Here is a 20135-nt window from a genome sequence, read left to right as displayed (position 1 = left end):
AAGCAACCATTATGACAGAAAAGACAAGAAAAGAAAAGAAGGCGATACAGGTTGCTCTGCTCTTTATGTTCTGGCTTCCTGCTAACATACTCAGTGTATGGAGGAAGTGACTCTGCTCTGAGGATCTCTGACTGTTCTAGAAGTCAGGCTGGAAGACATGGCATTTTTCTGCAGCTAATCCCATATATTACCAGTGTTACAGCAGCAGCAGAGATCTTTGCAATGAACATTTACGATAGTTTCTACCACTTTTATGATGGATACTTCCTGGCTGCACACAGCTCCTTACAGGACAAACAGATAGCAGGAGCAACTGACAGGGCAACAGAGTTCCCAGCAAGTCAACAGCTGAAGGCAGCAGCCAGATGTAAACCTACCATGCTGCAGTTATATTATACCACCCGAAAAGTCCAGGTTCTGTATCCTGTGCCCTTCATGTTGTCCAGTCAGTAAAGATCAGCCCATGTTTTTGTAAAATTACTCTGTGAATGCTGTTTCACAGAAAGCTAAATTACATTTGCAAAAAGTCACCCTGCCAAATAGGACACTTTGCGTCCTGTATCTACTTTAAATTACGCAACTCAAAGTTTACTGCATCACCTTGGCATAAAGGAATCATCCGTTCACTGACCTGTTTCAGTAGAAAAGCACTTCAGACAATCAAAAAACTGGCTATAGGCATACTCACTAAGCCCCATGCAAAAAAAAAAAAGTTATTCTCAGGTGACTACTGCAAGGCAGCAAGCAAGTGCATCACTTTTTGCAGGGTCTTCATAAACAATCTGCATTTCCAAACTTGCAAGGCTGCTAGCAAATGTTGAGCAAATCAAACTCCTTATGTGGATGTTAACAGAATTACAAGTCTTAGAAATTATTTTTGGAGGGAAATGGATGATCACAGATCTGTTAAGTCTCCAAAATTACCATATCAAAACACTGCCCTAATTTGGTGATTTCACACACAAAAAGTTTGTGATAACAAGTGACAGGGGATCCATTCACCATCTACCCTTTACATCTGTACAATACTAAATCAAAGTTGCACACTGATCAAGGTAAATGCAACACAGCTAAAAAAACTGATTTGACAACTTAAATAGACTCAGACTTTGGACAAATAAAAGCAACTGGGCAGCTCCACCAAAAGGCAGAGTATTACTATCATCTTCTGTAGTAGCATATCTCTCAACTGTTCCTCAGCAGAATGTACGATGGAACATGTGACAAGTATGCAAAGCATAGGACCTGTGATTAAGCTTGAAAATGGAATAAACAATTAGTTAAATGTTGCATTTTTTACCTTGTTTCTGTACAACACACCATCACTAATAATTCTGCCACTGGGTGTTGGGCAAAACTGCTTTCTCCCTATAGTACATTTTTCCCAGAATGAAAATGTGCGACAAACCTTGTAATGTGTGCGCTGAGTGGCATCAGCGTTTCCAACACACTTGTTAGTTCAACATACTTCAATAAATTAACAACATTAAGGGTTTGAACATTTCAAATAAGGGCTACAATCTACCCCTTTCCAAAGGAAAATCTCAAGTCAAACCTTTAAAAGCTGTTGCTGAAATGAAGTCACTTACCACAACCTTTCCACCTGGTCCCTGACTGTTTACGGTAACACCCATCCACTGGTTTTCTTTGCTTTCTTTACTTAGATCAGCTGTGAAAAAACACAAAAAAAAAAAAACAAAAAACAAAAACAAAAAAAAAAACAAAGATAAAATTAAATCACTTAATTACTTACCATTTGCAAGGTGTTAGTGCATTATACTTTCAGTTATAGAGCATTCAGTGTCTTACCTGGTAGAGAGATCTCCTGGAAGAGACTTTTTCCACCTACTCTACACATCACAGTATGCACTCCAGCAACACGCTACCAAATGCACAAGGCACATTTCAGTATCACCACAAGCAAATATTTCTGATTTTAGAATCTTTACTGATAGGAACTACTGCACACAAGGCAGCTCTACAGCTGCTTAGCTTATTTAGTCTTAGGATACAGCATTACTTGCTCTTTCTCTCTCACACATAATGTCAGTTTTCCTAACATTTTCATCCTGTCCCCTAAATCAAAAGCTTACGTGGTCACAGCGTACATACGCACACACACACACGCACGCACTCGCACACCATTTCAAGTACCTAACTTTACTGTCAGAGTCAACCTGTTCCGACCATACTCCCAAAGAAAAATGAACACTGTCGGCAGGGAAGTCTTAAGCATCACTTATACTGTAATACCAGTGCTCTTTTGGCAAACTACAGTTTCAATTTTCACCTGATGGAACTTTGTACCAGTATCATTCTGGTGCACCTTTCTAGAACCAGAACATCAAAAACTTCAATTCCTAAAATAACTATAAACACTAAACAAAACATCACTGTTTACGCTATACAACAGAGGTGCTGGTAGAGTTTTTGCAACAGCTGCACATTTAGTGGAAACATTTTCTAAAGTCTCCATCAGACTGTTTCTGTAAAAGATAGTCAGTCACACAATTTATATGCTAAATCTTGTTCTGAAGTCCAGATCATGCACAGGTAACAAATAGCTTTTTCTATGGTTGGCAAACACTGCATGTTTTGGTTGAGAATAAGGAGACCAGCTACACTATACAGTTTGTCGCTGGCATAACTGTATTTAGAAATAACTAATAGCACAGTTCCAAGCAAGATCATAGACTAAAACTGCTGCATATCACAGACAAACTGTTTCATAAATCATATCAATGAGCAGACTGTATCAAAATATCTTGGCACAAACCATTGCAGTTTCATTTTAGGACAAAAATACATTTTCTCATTCAGTCCCTAGGTAACTTTGCAAGAACACACTTCCACTAGAACCTGCATCATCCAGCAAAAGAAACTAACATAAACATTCAAAGGAACGTGCGACAAAGTACAAGACAGGTTCAGATCAACCTAACAGGTGCACTCCAGTTTTCTGATACATGGAAGCAACATGTCCTTCTGTTACAGGAACTGCAGCCATCATGAAGACATTTCAAATCCAAGGTAAATCTACAGCTTAAAAAAAGCCAAGAATAAATATAGCACAGCACCTTCTGTCAAGAAACAAACTTCAAATACTGAAAACAGCCTAATTAAAAAGCAATAAACTAGTAGTAAGTAATGGTATGTTGTTCTTCTTTCGGCTTTTCCCAGTTAGGGGTCGCCAAAGCGGAACTCCGGTCTGCTAATGATTGGCAGTAGATTTTTATGGTGCCGAGGTGTAAGTAATGGAATATGGTCCTGAAAACTGGGTACATTCCTAATAATCTTGTTAAAAACATATTACAGAGAGAAACTTTGGTTACTCCCTTGCCTATTCTCTGGGTCTCTTCTGTACACTTCCAGAATAGCACACAAACTGCAAAACTGGGGATGGTGCACTTCAGGGCAGCCTCTTCTGCCACTCTGTCCAGAATGCAGACAGTAACCCTGTACTAAGGCCCTTAGGTAATGAAAACTTACAACCAAATTAAATCAGCTTTATCTGAACTTTACAACAGGCTCCTATCCTCCTACACAAGTACAGCTGCATTACTTCTCTCTGGTTTCAACAACAGTGCAGTTCTACCTACAGGCCTTTCTTCCACTACTACACATCTTCAGGAGGGAAAAAAACGGCCATGAAACTGCTACGTAGATGGTGTGTGGAACTGTTTTCCTAGAATAGCTAATGTTGATAAAGTATCCTCTGGCAGTTAGCAAAAAGGACTAAAATTCTGACTAGTTAAATCAGCTGCTTCTTTTGCCAAAGGTACAGGGTTTAATATTTCTTCCTTCATTTGTCTAATGTCTGACCTTGAGCAACCAGACAGTGCTTTGGGAGAAATTAGGAACTTTGGCTCAGCTCCTGCATGCCAAGTAACTACCTAAAAGAAGGTTAGATCTGGTATCTAAAATACAAAAAGGTTTCATAATTTAACCATTTATTTTGTAATTCCCCATATCAGGTTTATTTTCTGATGTTCTGGACCAAAATTTGAAAGTGACAAGGATTCCTAGATGGTGTTAGACTGCTTAACAAGTTTTCTGAATTTACTTGGGAAAAACGTCATTCTCCACTACATCTGAAATGCTTATTTTTGAGACCCTTTATGGCAGTAAAGAATTCATGTCAGTAATTTGTACGGAAACTAAAGAGGTATGTTGCACTGGTGCCGAGTACTGAAAACACAAATCACATACCTTGGGAACCACTGTCTGTCAGAGCTCTAGGTTTTCAACTATACATTCACTTTCATAAAGTTCAGTCAAGAAGCCATAACTTTTCTTGCCTAAAGATCAAACCCACTGCTAACACCCACATTTCCCAACCTCATAACATATTAGTTCCTTGTACTTTTCAAACACTTGATTTCTAAGCCTATGAAAATTATTGTGCCTTCCTCAGACATCAAGCTCTTCAAGCTGTCACACTGGCCATGTCTGCATAAGGCATGATGGCAGTGCTAAGAAAGTACAGTTGTGTACACTTACTATAAATGTAGATGTTCAACTGTATTCACTGTTGCAGCCATTACATTTGGGTTATCTGCTTGCAGTAGCCCTCAGTTGGCCTGATTAACAAAGTCTTGGGACCTGCGTCAGATGCTGTCCCTTCTTCCATGACGTCAGGTCGATAGGGGTATAAAACATGCAGCCGACGCCATTGCATCTGTTTTTCTTGCACCAGATGTCAGGTGCCCCCCTAATGGGAAGCAGTTAAATCTATAATTAAAGGATATACCTCCAACAAAAAAGCAAATACACCAAAAAGCTTTTTGAGCATAGTAAGGGAGAGTAGAGGTATAGCCAAAAGAAGAAAGGGGGCTGGAGGGAGGGTAACCAGGACTGCAATAGTGAATACACTCGAACATCTACATTTATGGTAAGTGTACACAACTGTACTATGTTCTTCATGTTTCACTGTTGCAGTCATTACATTTGGGTAGATACCCAAAGCTAAGGTTGAGAGGAGGAATTTAAATAGAATTAGGACCAGCTATAAGGCCCTGCAAGACTGCAGTGGCAAAGCCAGCTCTGGATTTAGAGAAAATGGGCAAATGATAATGCTTGGTGAAAGTATGTACAGAAATCCAGGTAGCAGCTTCTAGGATGTCCCTGGTAGGGACGCCCCTGAGAAAGGCTGTGGAGGTAGCTGCAGCCCTGGTTGAATGGGGTCTGATGCCCTGTGGGGTAGGCTTTCCATGGTGCTTATAGCAGAAATGAATGCAGTGTCCTATCCATTTTGAAATGGTTTGCTTTGAAATAGCTTTCCCCTCTGTCCCTGCAGCAAATGCCACCAGCAGTTGTTCAGATTTCCTTTGAGGTTTAGTCCTGTCCAAGTAAAATGTAAATTGTCTGTGCAGATCTAAGGAGTGCAGTATTCATTCCCCTTTGTTCTGTGGGTTAGGAAAGTAGGTAGGCAAATGAATGGACTGATTAACAGCCACACTGGACACCACCTTGGGCATGAAGGAGGGATTTGTTCTGATGGACACCCTGTCCGCATGAAAGATGATGAAAGGCTCCACTGCTATAAGGGCCTGTAATTCAGATACCATTCTTGCAGAAGTGATTGCTAAAAGTAAAGCTGTTTTCCAGGAAAGGATTTTAAATCTGCAGTAGCAGCTGGCTCGAAAGGAGGAAGAGTGAGTTTCTCCAAGACAAAGTTAAGGTCCCAGGCTGGAGTTGGAGGCTCTCCTGGGTGACCTTAAATTTTTGGCCCCTCTGAGGAACTGCTTGAGCAGTGGGTGAGAGAAGAGGAGAGGCTCTGTGCTGTAATGAGCTGAAATGGCTGAGGCATGAATTTTGATGGAGGAAAAGGACAAGCCCTTATGAAGCATCTCAGTCAAGTATTGTAGAATCTGAGGTAAATTGGGCACTGCTGCGCTCATCCCCTGAGATTGATTACAGGCACAACATCTTTTCCATTTTGCAGCATAAGATTTTCTAGTACTAGGTCTCCTTGCCTCTAAAATGATATCCATCACTGATTTACTGAGGGGTGGTAAAGGAGAGATTAGGTAATTAGCCAGGCTGCTAGGTTAAGGGTTTGCAGCTGAGGGTGCAGAATCTGGTTCTCCTGCTGAGACAACAGGGAAGGAGTCTGAGGCAGATGCCATTGGGCCAAGCGTAACACACTGTGCAAGAGAGGGGGGTACCAGTGTTGGCGTGGCCAGTCTGGTGCAATTATAAATGTCTTTGGCTTGTCCCGTTTGATCTTTAGTAGTACCTTGGAGAGCAGAGGCAGAGGAGGAAAGGCATAAACAGATAGGTTTTTCCAACTGAAGGATAGAGCATCCACTTTCCAAGCTAGCTTGTGGAGAATACTTGTGCAAAATTTGTCCAATTGAAGGTTCTTGGGGGAGGCAAACAGGTCTATATCTGGGCTCCCCCACTTGCTTGTCAACATGTTGAAAATCCTTGGTTCCAGTTTCCACTCGTGTGGGTCCATGATGTTTCTGCTTAGTCCGTCTGCCAGTGCATTTAGTTTTCCTGTCAGGAATTGAGCTTGTAGATTCACTTGGTAGCTCAAGGCTGTGTTCCACAATGCCATGGCTAGTCTGCAGAGGAGGTCAGAATGTGGACCCCTCTGCTTGTTTATGTACCACATGACAGTGGTGTTGTCCGTCTTTACCACTAGTTGTCCTGGAAGAATGTGGTCCTTGAAGGCTGTCAGAGCATTCTGTACAGCTAACATTTCCTTTTGATTTATGTGCAGGTGCATTTGACTTGGATTCCATTTGCCCTGAATGCACCTCCCTGCCAGATGAGCCCCCCATGCATAGTCTGATGCGTCTGTTGTTAAGGTTTGGGTGGCAGGGGGTAGTGTGAATGGTAGTCCCCTGTTTTGGTGGCAGGCCTCTGCCCACCAAAGGAACTCTAGGCGTAGGCAAGGTATGATAGAAATCATTGCTTCTAGATCATGTGAATGTTGACACCATAGGTTTTTGAGATACCATTGTAGTTTCCTCATATGCAGCCTTGCATATGGAATTAGAAGAATGCAGGAGGCCATGAACCCCAAGGCTTGCAGTATTTGTCTTGCAGATAGCTGGGTTTTTGTAGCCACTTGTTTGAAGTAGGTTGTCAAATGAATCCGTTTCTCTGGCATGAGGAAAGTCATCTGGGAAATTGTATTCAAGCTTGCTCCCAGGAATATAATTTGTTGACAGGGTACCAGGGGTGATTTCTTTTCGTTTATGGTATACCCCAGACATGTCAGCACCCTTTGAACAAAGGCCAGATGATTCAAAAGTATGTCCTGGCTTTCTGCCCGAATTAGACAATTGTCCAGGTATGGGTATATTTGAATATTTCTTTGCCTGCAAAATGCAATGACTGGAGCTAGGCACTTTGTGAATACCCTGGGCGCAGCAGATAAGCCAAAGGGCAGTGCAGAGAAAGTACAGTTTTGTACCTACCATAAATGTAGATGTTCGAGGATCCACATTGCTGCAGTCCTAACTATTGGGTAGTCCGCTGTCCAGTCGGCCCGAATACCAAAGTATATGGCTGACGTCGGTCAGGGCGCATTAGACTGACGTCAGTACATCAGGGTACTAATGCGCATGACCGACGTCATATCCTCAGTCTTTTCTTGCCCCAGATGTCAGAAGACCCTGAAAAGATAAGGCCAAAAACCAAACACTCCCAACATACCTGCACCAAAATATATATATACAAAATATACAAAATTAGCAGAATATAACCTCACCTACACAACCACCCCTAAACACAGAGGGGAAGGAGGGAGGGTAAATTGGACTGCAGCAATGTGGATCCTCGAACATCTACATTTATGGTAGGTACAAAACTGTACTATGTTCTTCATTCCACATTGCTGCAGTCCTAACTATTGGGTAGAATCCCAAAGCAGAGGTAAGGGAGGCTGGCAAATCATAAGGAAGCAGGAACTGACAACATGCCTTGCAAAATAGCTGTGGCAAAACCAGCCCTAGACTTAGAGTAGAGAGGAAGGTGATAATGCTTAGAGAAAGTATGCACTGAACTCCAAGTAGCTGCCTCCAAAATATCCTTAGTTGCCACCCCTTAGAAATGCTGTTGAAGTGGCAGTAGCCCTAGTGGAATGAGGCCTAATCCCAGCTGGAATTTCCTTGCCATGATGGGAATAACAAAATGTAATGCAACACCCAATCCATCTAGAAATAGTTTGTTTTGACACAGGCTTGCCCTGAGAACTCAAAGCAAAAGAAATAAACAACTGCTGAGACTGCCTAAAATCTTTAGTCCTGCTCAAATAATAACGCAATTGCCTGTGTACATCTAAAGTGTGCAAAATCTTTTCCCCTTTATTTTGGGGATCTGCATAAAAAGTAGGCAAATGAATAGTTTGGTTTAAAGCCACACTAGAAACCACCTTAGGCATAAAGGAAGGATTAGTACGTAAAGATACCCTATCCTTATGAAAAATCAAAAAAGGCTCCACTGCCATAAGGGCCTGTAACTCAGAAACCCTTCTTGCAGAAGTAATGGCCAACAAAAAAGCAGTCTTCCATGGCAAGTATTTCAATTCAGCAGTAGCCGCAGGCTCAAAAGGTTGTAGAGTAAGTTTCTCCAACACAAAATTGAGATCCCAAGCAGGAGTAGGAGCTCATTGGGGGTCTTATATTCTTTGCCCCTCTAAGAAATTGCTTGAACAAAGGATGCGAAAACAATGGTGGGTCACAATCATAGTGAGCCGAAATTGCTGCAGCATGAATCTTAATGGAAGAGAAAGACAAACCTTTGTCCAATAACTCAGTAAGATATTGAAGAGCCACACTCAAATCTGGCTCAGAAATCTCCAAATTGTTTGCTGCACTCCAAAATAAAAATCTCTTCCATTTTTCTGCGTACACTTTCCTTGTACTAGGTCTCCTGGCTTCCATAATCACATTTAAAACTTGTTGAGGAAGTTGAGACCTGCTGCCTTTCAAAACAGAATATGCCAGGCTGTTAGATGAAGAGAGTGAAGCTTGACATTGAGCAGGTGACCGTCTCTCTGAGACAACAGGTGTGGAATCAAGGGTAAAGGCCATGGAGGCTTCTTTACCAGACTCCTCAGTAATGGGTACCAGTGCTGCCGAGGCCAATCTGGAGCTATTAAAATCATCCTTGGCTTGTCTTGTCTGACCTTTAGAAGCACCTTTGGAAGAAGAGGCAGAGGTGGAAACGCATACACATGAAGATTTTTCCAACTGAAAGAAAGAGCGTCCACTTTCCAAGCTGTGTGATGAAACCTCTTTGTGCAAAACTTTGGCAGCTGGTGGTTTAGTGGAGAAGCGAACAGATCTATGTCTGGAGTTCCCCATGACACTGTCAATTTTGAAATACATGAAGATCCAGTTTCCACTCGTGGGGATCCATGATTTGTCTGCTTAACACATCTGCTAAGGAGTTCTGTGCTCCCGGCAGAAACCTTGCCTGAAGAGTTAGTTGCAAGCTGAGCGCAGTCTCCCATAAAATCATTGCTTGCCTGCACAATGGGTAAGAATGTGTTCCCCTTGTTTGTTGATGTACCACATGACAGTTGTGTTGTCTGTTAGAATCAACACCTGCCCTGGAAGAAGTAACTCCTTGAAAGCCAGTAATGCAAACTGGACTGCTAACATCTCTTTCATGTTGATATGTAGATGCTGTAGTCTGTCAGGCCACTTGTCTTGTATCCACTTTCCATTTAGATGAGCTCCCCAAGCAATGTCTGAGGCATCTGTCGTTAGAATCTGACTCGCCTCTGGCGGGTCACAGAGAGTCCCTTGTTTAGGTGACATTCCTGAGCCCACCACAAAAATTCCTTTTGAATGCAAGGTATTATTTGAATGACAGTGTCCAAATCCTGGCAGTGCTGTGTCCATACATTTTTGAGATACCATTGTAGCTTCCTCATATGCAGTTTGGCATTGGGAAGCACCAGAATACAAGATGCCATGAACCCTAAGGCTTGAAGGACTGTCCTTGCAGTCAGCCCGGACTGAAGAGATAGTTGATGGAAGTAACTGGAAAGATTCTTTTGTTTGTCCGGGGTTAAAAAGGCCATCTGGGCTGCTGTATTCAGTCTCACACCCAGAAAGCACATGTCTTGAGAGGGTACTAGACTGGACTTTATTTCGTTCACAGAATACCCTAGGCATCTTAGCACTGCTATGACATATTCCAGATGCTGTAGAAGGTCTTCCTTTTCTTGAGCCAGAATCAGGCAATCGTCCAAGTAAGGGTAGATTTGAATCCTTTTAGCCTGAAGTAAGCTATCACTGGAGCCAGAACCTTTGTGAATACTCTGGGCAGTAGATAAGCCAAAGGGCAATGCAGAGAACTGATAATGAGAACTTCCAGCTCGAAACGCAGATACTTTCTGCAACTTAGTCTTATAGGCACATGAAGGTAAGCTTCCTTGAGATCTAAAGTTACCATCCAGTGATCTTTGCCCAGTAGAGGTAAAAGCTGTTGTAACGTCAACATTTTGAACTTGGGAATGTCCAGATAAGTGTTGAGGATAGATAAATCCAAAATTGGTCTCCACGTGTTCCCCTTCTTCGGTACTAGGAACAGGCGAGAATAAAATCCTAGGCCCCTTTCTGGCACAGGAACTGGCTGAATGGCCCCTATTTGGAGTAACAGAGAATTTTGCTTGTGCGCCTCTTGTCTTTGTAGAGGAGGAATGTCTGGCATGCCTTTGAAAGGAGGCAAGGTATGGAAATAAAACCTGTAACCGTGGTGAATGATATCCAGAACCCATCTGTCTTGGGTAATTAAATCCCAATTTTCTTTGAAAAGAGACAGCCTTCCTCCCAACGGTGCTGCCAGGCGAGAATGAACTGGCAGCTGAAAAGGCAGGTCATTGGGTCTGCTTACGAAAGGACTGACCCCTGCCCTCACCAGAAGTCTGAGCAGGGGAACTCCCTGTCCTAGGCCTAAAAGAACCCTGAGCTGTGCCCCTACCACGTCTAGACCTACCCCTAGACTGGGAATCATAAGCAGGATAAGTCCAACCCTTAGCAGGCCAATTTCTACTAAACTTGGAGGCTGCACCTGCAAAAATCTTTAACAGTTTGCATAGATTTAGCCTTGTCCTCCATTTTCTTCAAAACTGCTTCCACAGGCGAACCAAACAACACATCAGACTGCAAAGGAGCATCCAAAATCCTTGTCTTAACATGCTCAGCTAAATTCTGATCTCTCAACCAGGCGTGCCTACGAAGAACAGAACCAGTGGCAGCCACCCTGGAGGAGGCCTGCACAGCATCAAAACCACATTGCAAGGAATGTTTACCCACCTGTTTAGACACATGAACTAAATCCTGCAACTCTTTACACTCAATACCTTCCGCCAGAGCATCCACCTTAGATTTCAACTGTGAAAGAAGATAATTCTGATATTTTAACATGTGAAACTGACAATTCAACGCCCTCATGGCTAAAGTGGAAGAAGTATACACTTTCTTTCCCCATCTATCCAAAGCCCTTGCCTCTTTATCAGGAGGGACAGGATTTTTAACAACTGAGGCCTTCACACCTTTAGGCCCCTGAGAGACAGTTTGCGGGTCTGCCCTAGGACTCTTAAAAAGATACTTATGAGCTTCAGGCACCCTATAATACCTATCCGGTTTAACTGGGGCAGGAGGCAAAGAATCAGGATTCAGGGAAGCCTCTGCAAAAACATCTTCCACCACATTCAAAACAGGAGGTATAGCTAAAGGCCTATGCTGGGGTAAAAACAAGAATTCCCTATGCCTTTTCCTGGAATCAGAGAAATCTTGGCCTTCCCATTTAAAATGCTCCCTCATGGAATGCAAAGTCTCTGAAAATGAAAAATCCTCAGGAGAAGAAGCTGAAGGAGTAGAATCATCCACATCAGAATCAGAATAAGGAGGGTACTCCTGCAAGTCTTCAGCCGAAGACTCAGAAGCCTCCGAGCATTGCTCAAAACTCTCAAACTCAGGTTCCACCCTAGGCCTCTTATCAGGAGGGGGCATAGAACCCCTTATCATAGTAATCAAATCCTCTGCCATTTTAAGCATATGTTTCGTAGGCAAAGACCCTGAAGCACTAGGAGAAACCCCCACTGAAGCAAAACTTGGCCTGCCCCTTAAAGAAGCCTTGGAAACAGAAGGGGAGGCTCTAACCACCTTAGGAAGAGAGGGAAGAACAGCCACCTGAGAAGCCCCCTCAGCCTGGCCTACTTCCTGAGAGGATACATCCTGTAACAGTAAAGTCTCTCCCTGAGACTCCAAAGAAACACCTGGCAAAACCTCCGGCTCCACTGAGCCCTCTAAAGAACCAACATCTGGGACTGTCGGTTCTTCCACTCTAGGCTTTGCTGCTTTGTCCTTGCGTTTTTTAGCCGAAGCCGGCGTCGGAGCATCCGACGGCATTTTATAATTACAACGCTTCCCAAACACTAACCTGGCACAGTCTAACCTTCTCTTAATAGTGCGTTTGTTAAATCTAGCACAAGAGCGGCATCCAACAACGTCGTGCTCAGGCCCTAAACAAGGTATACACAAAGTATGGTAATCCCTATGAGGTATCTGTTTCCCACAAGAAATACAGTTATTCACTTTTTCTGACATCCGGTTAAATACTGAGGCAAGAAAAAACCAAAATATTCCCCAACGGGGTACTTAGCCAACTTTGATTCGGTCTGAAACTCTGACTCCAGAAATTTTCAGAACGCCAACCTGCACTCGCAAAATTGCTTCTGCATCGGACCATGCGGCAAAAAAGACTGGGGATATGACGTCGGTCATGCGCATTAGTACCCTGACGTACTGACGTCAGTCTAATGCGCCCTGACCGACGTCAGCCATATACTTTGGTATTCGGGCCGACTGGACAGCGGACTACCCAATAGTTAGGACTGCAGCAATGTGGAATGAAGAACATCTGATCGTGCATGTAGCCTGCTTTGAAGCATAGGTATCTTCTGCAAGACTCCCTGATAGGGATGTGCAGGTATGCTTCTTTTAAATCTAGTTATTGCCAACCATGCATCTTTGCCTAGCATAGGAAGCAGCTGGTGAAGATTCAGCATTTTGAATTTTGGAATCACCAGAAATGTATTTGGAGAAGAAAGGTCCAGGATAGGACACCATGTATTGCCTTTTCTGGGTACCAGGAAAAGTCTGGAATAGAAACCTTGTTCCTTTTCCTCTTCTGGTACCAACTGAATAGCCCCCATGCTTAAGAGAGAGATAACTTGATTTTGGGCCTCTGCCACTGATTTGGGGGTAGATCTGGCCACCTGCTTGGTGTTGGTAACATGTGGAAATGAAATCTGTATCCTTGGGATACTATATTTAAAACCCATTTGTCCTGGGTAATGAGTTCCCAGTTTTTGGCATGCAGACCAATCTTTCCGCCTAAAGGAGCATTCAGTTGGGAAGTGCTTGGAAGTTTTAAAAGCAAGTCATTGAGCGTTTTCCATGGGGGGGTCTTAATACTCCCAGATTTGGGTGCAGAAATCCCCCACTGTTTAGTCTTGTGTGTCCCCTGGGACTGAAATCTGGGGTTTCTGCTGTGTCTGGGTTTGGCTTGAGAAGACCTGGAAGGGGCTGGAAAGGACCAATTCTTATAGGGCCGATGCCTACTAAATCTAGGAGGCTGAACTTGCAAAAAATCCTTAACAGTTTGCATAGGTTTAGCTTTATCTTCCATCTTTTTAAGAACTTCCTCAGCTTTGTTGCCAAACAGGCTGTCCTGATTTAAAGCAGCATACAAAAGTTTAGCTTTAACATGATCAAGCAAAGATTGCTCCTTAAGCTAAGCATGCCTTCTGAGCACAGACCCAGTAACAGCAGCCCTGCAAGAGGTCTCTAATGAATCAAATCCACATTGCAAATATGTTTACCAATCTGTTCAGAAGAATGCATTAAATCCTGTAAATCTTTATTTTCAGCACAGTCGGGAATCAGCATCATTTTCTGTTTAAGCAACCCAATAACATGTTGTTGACACTTTAACATATGAAACTGGCAGTTTAAAGCCCTAATGGCCAAGGTTGCAGAACTGTAAACCTTCTTACCTCATCTATCCAGTGCCCTGGAGTCTCTATCAGAAGGGGAAGGATTTTTAGCAGTAGAAGCCTTAATGCCCTTGAGGCCCCTGTGAAATAGTCTCTGGATCCGCAATAGGATTTTTAAAAAGAAACTTGTATGAATCAGGAACCCTGTAATATCTGTCAGGTTTTCTGGGAGCAGGAGGCAAAGAATCAGGGGCCAAACTAGATTCCAAAAAGGCATCATCAACAATGTCTAGCACAGGAGGTATAGCTAAAGGCCTATGCTGAGGCAGGAGTAAGAAATCCCTAAGCCTCTTTTTTGAATCAGAAAAATACTTCCTTAGGGTATGTAAGCTTTCACCAAAAGAAATATCTTCTGGAGGGGAAGCAGAGGGAATAGAGTCCTCTGCATCAGAATCCTCATTTTTTATTTTTATTTAACATTTGTTGACCGGGAATAGGTAAGGACAAATCCAGGTCATCGGAAGAGTCAGAAAAATCAGAATCCTGGTCAGAAGATTCATAAACAACTTTAGTCCTGGGTCTCTCAGAAGGGGGAGGTTGGCTTCCCCTGATTAAAGTTATAAGATCTTCAGCCATTCTTATCATTTGTTTTTTAGGCATAGAGGCCTGAGCATGCGGCCTGGGCATTGGTTTCTTAGGCATGGTTCGAGATTTAGGCCTAAATGAAGAAGGAGGCGTCAGTTTAATATGCAAGTCCGTAGGCCTGAATACACCCTCAGAAGCCGGTGCCTGCACAGTGGCTCCGGGCCCATCGAAGGTAGAGACATCCGCAGGTTCCACAGTTGCAGCATGTCGCGGCATACCGGACTCCAAATGGGTCTCAGTAGAGGCCTGTGAATCAGAAGTAGCGGGTATCTGGGGCTGCAAAAGCGCCTCACTGAGTACCGGCGAACTGGTGACTGGCTTAGGAGAAGCGTCGTTGGCAGCTTTGGACCTAGGCGGCCTGTCTTTGTCTTTATCTTTACATTTTTTTTGGAATCCCGGTAGTCGGGTGGCTAACCAATGACATTTCTGGATAATTAAACTGAGAACCGAAATATTTAGAGGCGAAAATATACCGACGATGGATAGTGCGCTGATTAAATAAAGCACAGAACCGACAGCAAGGTACATCGTGGTCAGGGCCCAGGCAAGGAATGCAGTACAAATGAAAATCTTTGTGAGGTGTTTGCTTTCCACAAGCAATGCAATTATTAACTTTTACTGACATCGGTAAGGAGCAAGAAAATGTTTCTCCAACAGGGTACTTAGCTTTAGTTGATGACTTCGGTTCTGAAACTCGAAAACGAAAATTTTAGGAGTCAGCCCACCAGCACTTGCGAACTGCTTCTGCTTAGGGCACCGCACGGCAAGAAAGACTGATGTAATGGCGTCGGCTGCATGTTTTATACCCCTGACGACCAGACGTCATGGAAGAAGGGACAGCATCTGATGCAGGACCCAAGACATTGTTAATCAGGCTGACTGAGGGCTACTGCAAGCAGATAACTCAAATGTAATGAATGCAACAGTGAAACATGAAGAACAAAAGGCAATGTGCTGCTGTTCATGTAACAAAAAACGGACCCTGGTGAAACACAGTCAGATGTGTCAAGTAGTAGAGGGTTTTAATGAAAAAGGCACCTAAAACACAGGTGCAATTTCCTAAAAGATCAATCCCTCTGGAATTTTCTGGTGGATGGATTGCTGAGGTCTAAAAATTCCCCTTCTTTGGCTGCTGCTGCCACAACAGAGTTGACAGGGGAATCTTTCCGTGGTAGAAACTGTCCTTTTAGGTCTACAGGATATTGTCTCATTTCTGGGGGGTGGGGTGCGGACGAGGTGGGGGTGGATAGCTCAACACCAGGCTGCCTCCATGGACTCTACAAGTCAATAATTTTGTTAAGGGAAGTTCACAAACTAATATGCAGGCAGGTTGGACCAAAAAGCTTCTTGGAGGATCTCTTATTTGGAAAGGTGGGGTCTATTGACAGAAATCATCTCTGCCCCATTACTTTGAGGATTTCCACAAATTTGGAGCATTTTGTAGGGGATTGTGGGGAAGCCTTCCCTTTATTAAGAGCTGTCACTGGTGAGGGACAGTCTGCTGGAGAGCCTATGTGCCTCTTCTTTCATGTCCTCTTCTTTGGTATGCTTGGAGGAGAGTTGCCTAAGCACTCAGAAGAGAACTCTACCCCAGACCTCTGAGGTCTCAGACGAGTCTCTGTGGCAGTGGCTGCTGGGACAAAAATAAATGGCCCAAAGTTCCAGAATGGACAGTGTCAACAGGTGGGTCAGATGTAAAGGGTACCTGTTGTGATGCACTCAACCCTATGGGTCACCTTGACTCTGATTCCCCTGCCTGTGACATCGATACCAAGACTGTCATGGCTGACTATGTCAATATCGTTGTCACTGCCAAAACTAGAGGTTTTACCACTGTCTTTGTTCTCTATCATCTATTAATACCCTCCCAGTCAACCAGCTCATCTGTTGCCCATCATTAGGGAGATGGTCGACAAGAAAGGTCTGTCATTTAGACAGACGTTAGGGATGGTTCAAGGGTTCTCTTTTTGGCAGTACATTTCCCCTTTAGCTGCTTGGCTTGTTGAGCCAAAGGGGAATGTGCAACGGACTGTCCATGCTGGTTATCCCTCAATCTTTAGGGGATGCTGCCAGAAAGCTGCCCTTACCTCTCCTCTCAAGTATGGGAATTGGCTTCCCTGGACTCCACCAAAGAAAATACACTTCTCCATGTGCTCCCTGAGTAACCACTGCTATCCCCACCCCACCCTAGGAGACGTGAGGGGGCCATACCTTTTCTCACCTCTCCCTCTCTGCCTGGCTCCTTCAGTAACTGGGCCAATAACTAAATTCCTGTCACCTGAGTCAAACTAAAGTCTCCATCCTTCTGTCTCTCAAAGTCAGGTGCTGACAGAGTTGACATCTGAACTACCCTCAACATCGATATCCACTTGTAACTTCTATGGCTATTACTATGATGGGTGCACAGCTTCTTGCTGGCACTTCAACTACAGAGGTCTTGAACATGGTCCAAGTGGACTGAATGCTACTGATCTCACTAGGAGTGCAATCAAAAGTCTTTTTAGAAGTGTAAGTTAATCCTATTTTGCAGCTTTCTTTTGAGCACCTGGTAAAGCTAATCATTTGTGTCTTCAATATTTTTCGTGGCAGATGCCATGTGTGGCAAATCCACCTTGCTATTCAGGTGTGACCAGTTTACAGTTAGTTTTGCTCATAATTTTATCAGTGTATCCAAAACACATCCTTAGATCTGATTACACGATCACAAAGTTTATTATAGACCCTGAGTTCAAAAATCCTCTGGCACTTGCTGCTTTGTTAGAAACGTCAAATACATTTTATTTATATATAAAATAATAAATTAATAAATTAATATATATATATATATATATATATATATATATATATATATATATATATATATATATATAAAACACAAATTATATATAACCAATATTTATTTTATGTATATATATATATATATATATATATATATATATATATATATATGGGTCTACTTCTGCTTGTCAAAAACACACTTTTTCGACAAACAGAAGATTGAACCCACTTAAGCGAAAGTGCACTACATCAACAGTGCACTTTCGCATAAGACGATTTACCGAAGCACATTACAGTGGGGATAAGGAAATATATCCTTTTCCCCACTGAAGTACGATCTTGAAGTTAGTATATTTAAGTAGGGGGGGGTTGGGGGGGTGAAGGGGGACTTGCCCCCCTGCAAAATATTGTGAAATTTTGATCAAGTAACGTAGACCCATGTGTGTATAAAATCTATCTATCTATAAATATATATTTATACCACCGAGATTATTATACCACCTACAGGGCCTATTACCATTCTAGGGGATTGTGCAAGTCCAATTATTACGGATACGTTGGTTAACAAGGCTAAGGCTCTATCTAAAGCTAAAATCACTGCCTCCATGGGACCAGATGGTGTCCCAGGCTGTGTCATACACGAGCTCCAAAAGGAATTAACCCAGCATTTTAATACCCTGTTAAGTTTCAGCCTCTCCACAGGATATGTGCCCATAGAATGGCGCACGGCAATGGTGGTCCCACTACACAAGGGTGGGGCCACAAGTGACCCTGGGAACTACCGACCAATAAGCCTGACCAGTCTGATCTGTAAGGCTATGGAGCGAATCATTATGGAACTCATAAATGGAGAGATTGGGAACCTCCAGTCGCTGGACCCCACACAGTTAAACCGGTCATTAAGGGCAGATCATGCCTCCTGAACCTGGTGGATTTCTATGAGACAGTTAGACAAAAAGGTAGCTCAGTGGGGTACATCACGTAATTTTAAAAATTTTTTTTTAAAAAAAACCCTTTTAAAAAATTTTTTTTTTTTTAAAAAAAAAATTTTTTTTTTTTAAAAAAAAAAAAAATTTTTTTTTTAAAAAAAAAAAAATTTTTTAAAAAAATTTTAAAAAAATTTAAAAAAAAAAAAAATTTTTCGTTTTTTTAAAAATTTTTTTTTTTAAAAATATATTTTTAAAAAAAAAAAGGGTTTTTTTGGTTTTTTAAAACTTTTTTAAAAAATTTTAATTCCCGGGGTTTTTTTCCCAAAAAATTTTTTAAAAAATTTTTTTTCCCCCCAGGGAAAAATTTTTAAAATTTAAAAAAGGGGGGGAACCCCCAAAAAAAAAAATTTTTTTTAAAAAAAAAATTTTTTTTTTTAAAAAAAAAAATTTTTTTTTTTAAACCCCCCGGGGAAAAATTTTTTTAAAAAAAAAATTTAAAGGGGGAAAAAAAAAAACCCCAAAAAAAAAAATTTTTTTTGGGGAAAAAGGGGGGAAAAATTAAAAAATTTTTTTCCCCCAAAAAAGGGGAAAGGTTAAAAAAAGGGGGGAAAAGGGGGGCCCCCAAAAAACCCCCCTTTTAACCCAAAAAAAACCCAAAAAAATTTAAAAATTCCCCCCCCCCCCAAAAAAAAATTTTTTTCCCCGGTTTTTTTTTTCCCCCTTTGGGAAAATTTGGCCCGGGTTGGAAAAAATTTTTTTCCCCCCCCCCGGGGGGGGGGCCCAAAATTAAAAGAGGGTTTTTTCCCCCCCAAAAAAAAAAAAAAAATTTTTTAAAAACCCCCAAAAAAAATTTTCCCTTTTTTTTTTTTTTTTTAAAATTAAAAAAAGATAAAATTTTTTTAAAAATTTATAAAAACCCAAAAATTTTTTTAAAAAAAATTTTTTTTTAAAAAAAAAAAATTTTTTAAAAAATTTTAAAATTTTTTAAAAAAAAAAAACCCCCCCCAAAAAAAAAAAAAAAAAAAACAAAAAACAAAAATATATATATATATAATAAAACACACACACACACACAAAACATATTTATATATATATATATATATATATAAATAAAAATTTTTTAAAATACATATATAAAAATTTTTAATATATATATATATAAAAAATAATTTTATATTTTTTTTTTTTTTAATAATTTATTTTTATATAATATAAAATTTTTTTTTTTAAAAAAAAATATATATATAATATATTTTTTTTTCAAAAAAAACAAAAATTTTATTTTTCCCAACAAAAAAAAAAAAAAAAAAAAAAAAAAAAAATTTTTTTTTTTTTTTTAAAAAATAATAATATATAATTTTTTTTTTTTTTTTTTTTTTATTATATAATATATATATATATATATATATTTTTATATATATATAATATATATATATAATATATATATATATATATACTTTTTTTTTTAAAAAAATTTTTTTTTTTTTTTTAACTTTTTTTTTATATATATATAATATATATATATATATATATAAAACCCCCTTTTTATAAAAAATTTTTTTTTAAAAAAAAATTTTTTTTTTAAAATTTTTTTTTTTAAAATTATTTAAAATTTTCAAAAACAAAAAAATTTTTTAAAATTATTTTTTTTTTAAATTTTTTTTAAATAAAAATTTTTTTTTATTTTTTTTTTTTTTTTTTTAAAAAAATTTTTTTTTAAATTTTTAAAATTTTTTTAAAAAAAAATTTTAAAAAAAAAAATTTTTTTTTTTTTTTAAAAAATTTATTTTTTTCCCAAAAAAAATTTAAAAAAA

The 20135-nt window shown here is 40.5% G+C and overlaps 1 protein-coding gene across 2 annotated transcripts in view; it reads right to left on the bottom strand.

Moving 5' to 3' along the window:
• The window catches only part of ITGA6 (integrin subunit alpha 6), a 1068325-nt gene that overhangs the window by 682912 nt on the left and 365278 nt on the right, over positions 1–20135 (bottom strand). For both annotated transcript variants that reach the window (XM_044075540.1, XM_044075541.1), the window contains exon 3: positions 1590–1669. In XM_044075540.1, coding sequence (XP_043931475.1) covers positions 1590–1669 — 80 coding nt within the window. The remainder of the gene's footprint in view (positions 1–1589; positions 1670–20135) is intronic.

The sequence above is a fragment of the Protopterus annectens genome, chromosome 6.part1 (genome assembly GCF_019279795.1).
Source record: "Protopterus annectens isolate FY-2018-M chromosome 6.part1, PAN1.0, whole genome shotgun sequence".
Classification (NCBI taxonomy): Eukaryota; Metazoa; Chordata; order Ceratodontiformes; family Protopteridae; genus Protopterus; species Protopterus annectens.
Note: the sequence above shows the minus strand (reverse complement) of the source record. Positions and strands in the feature narration are given on the sequence as shown.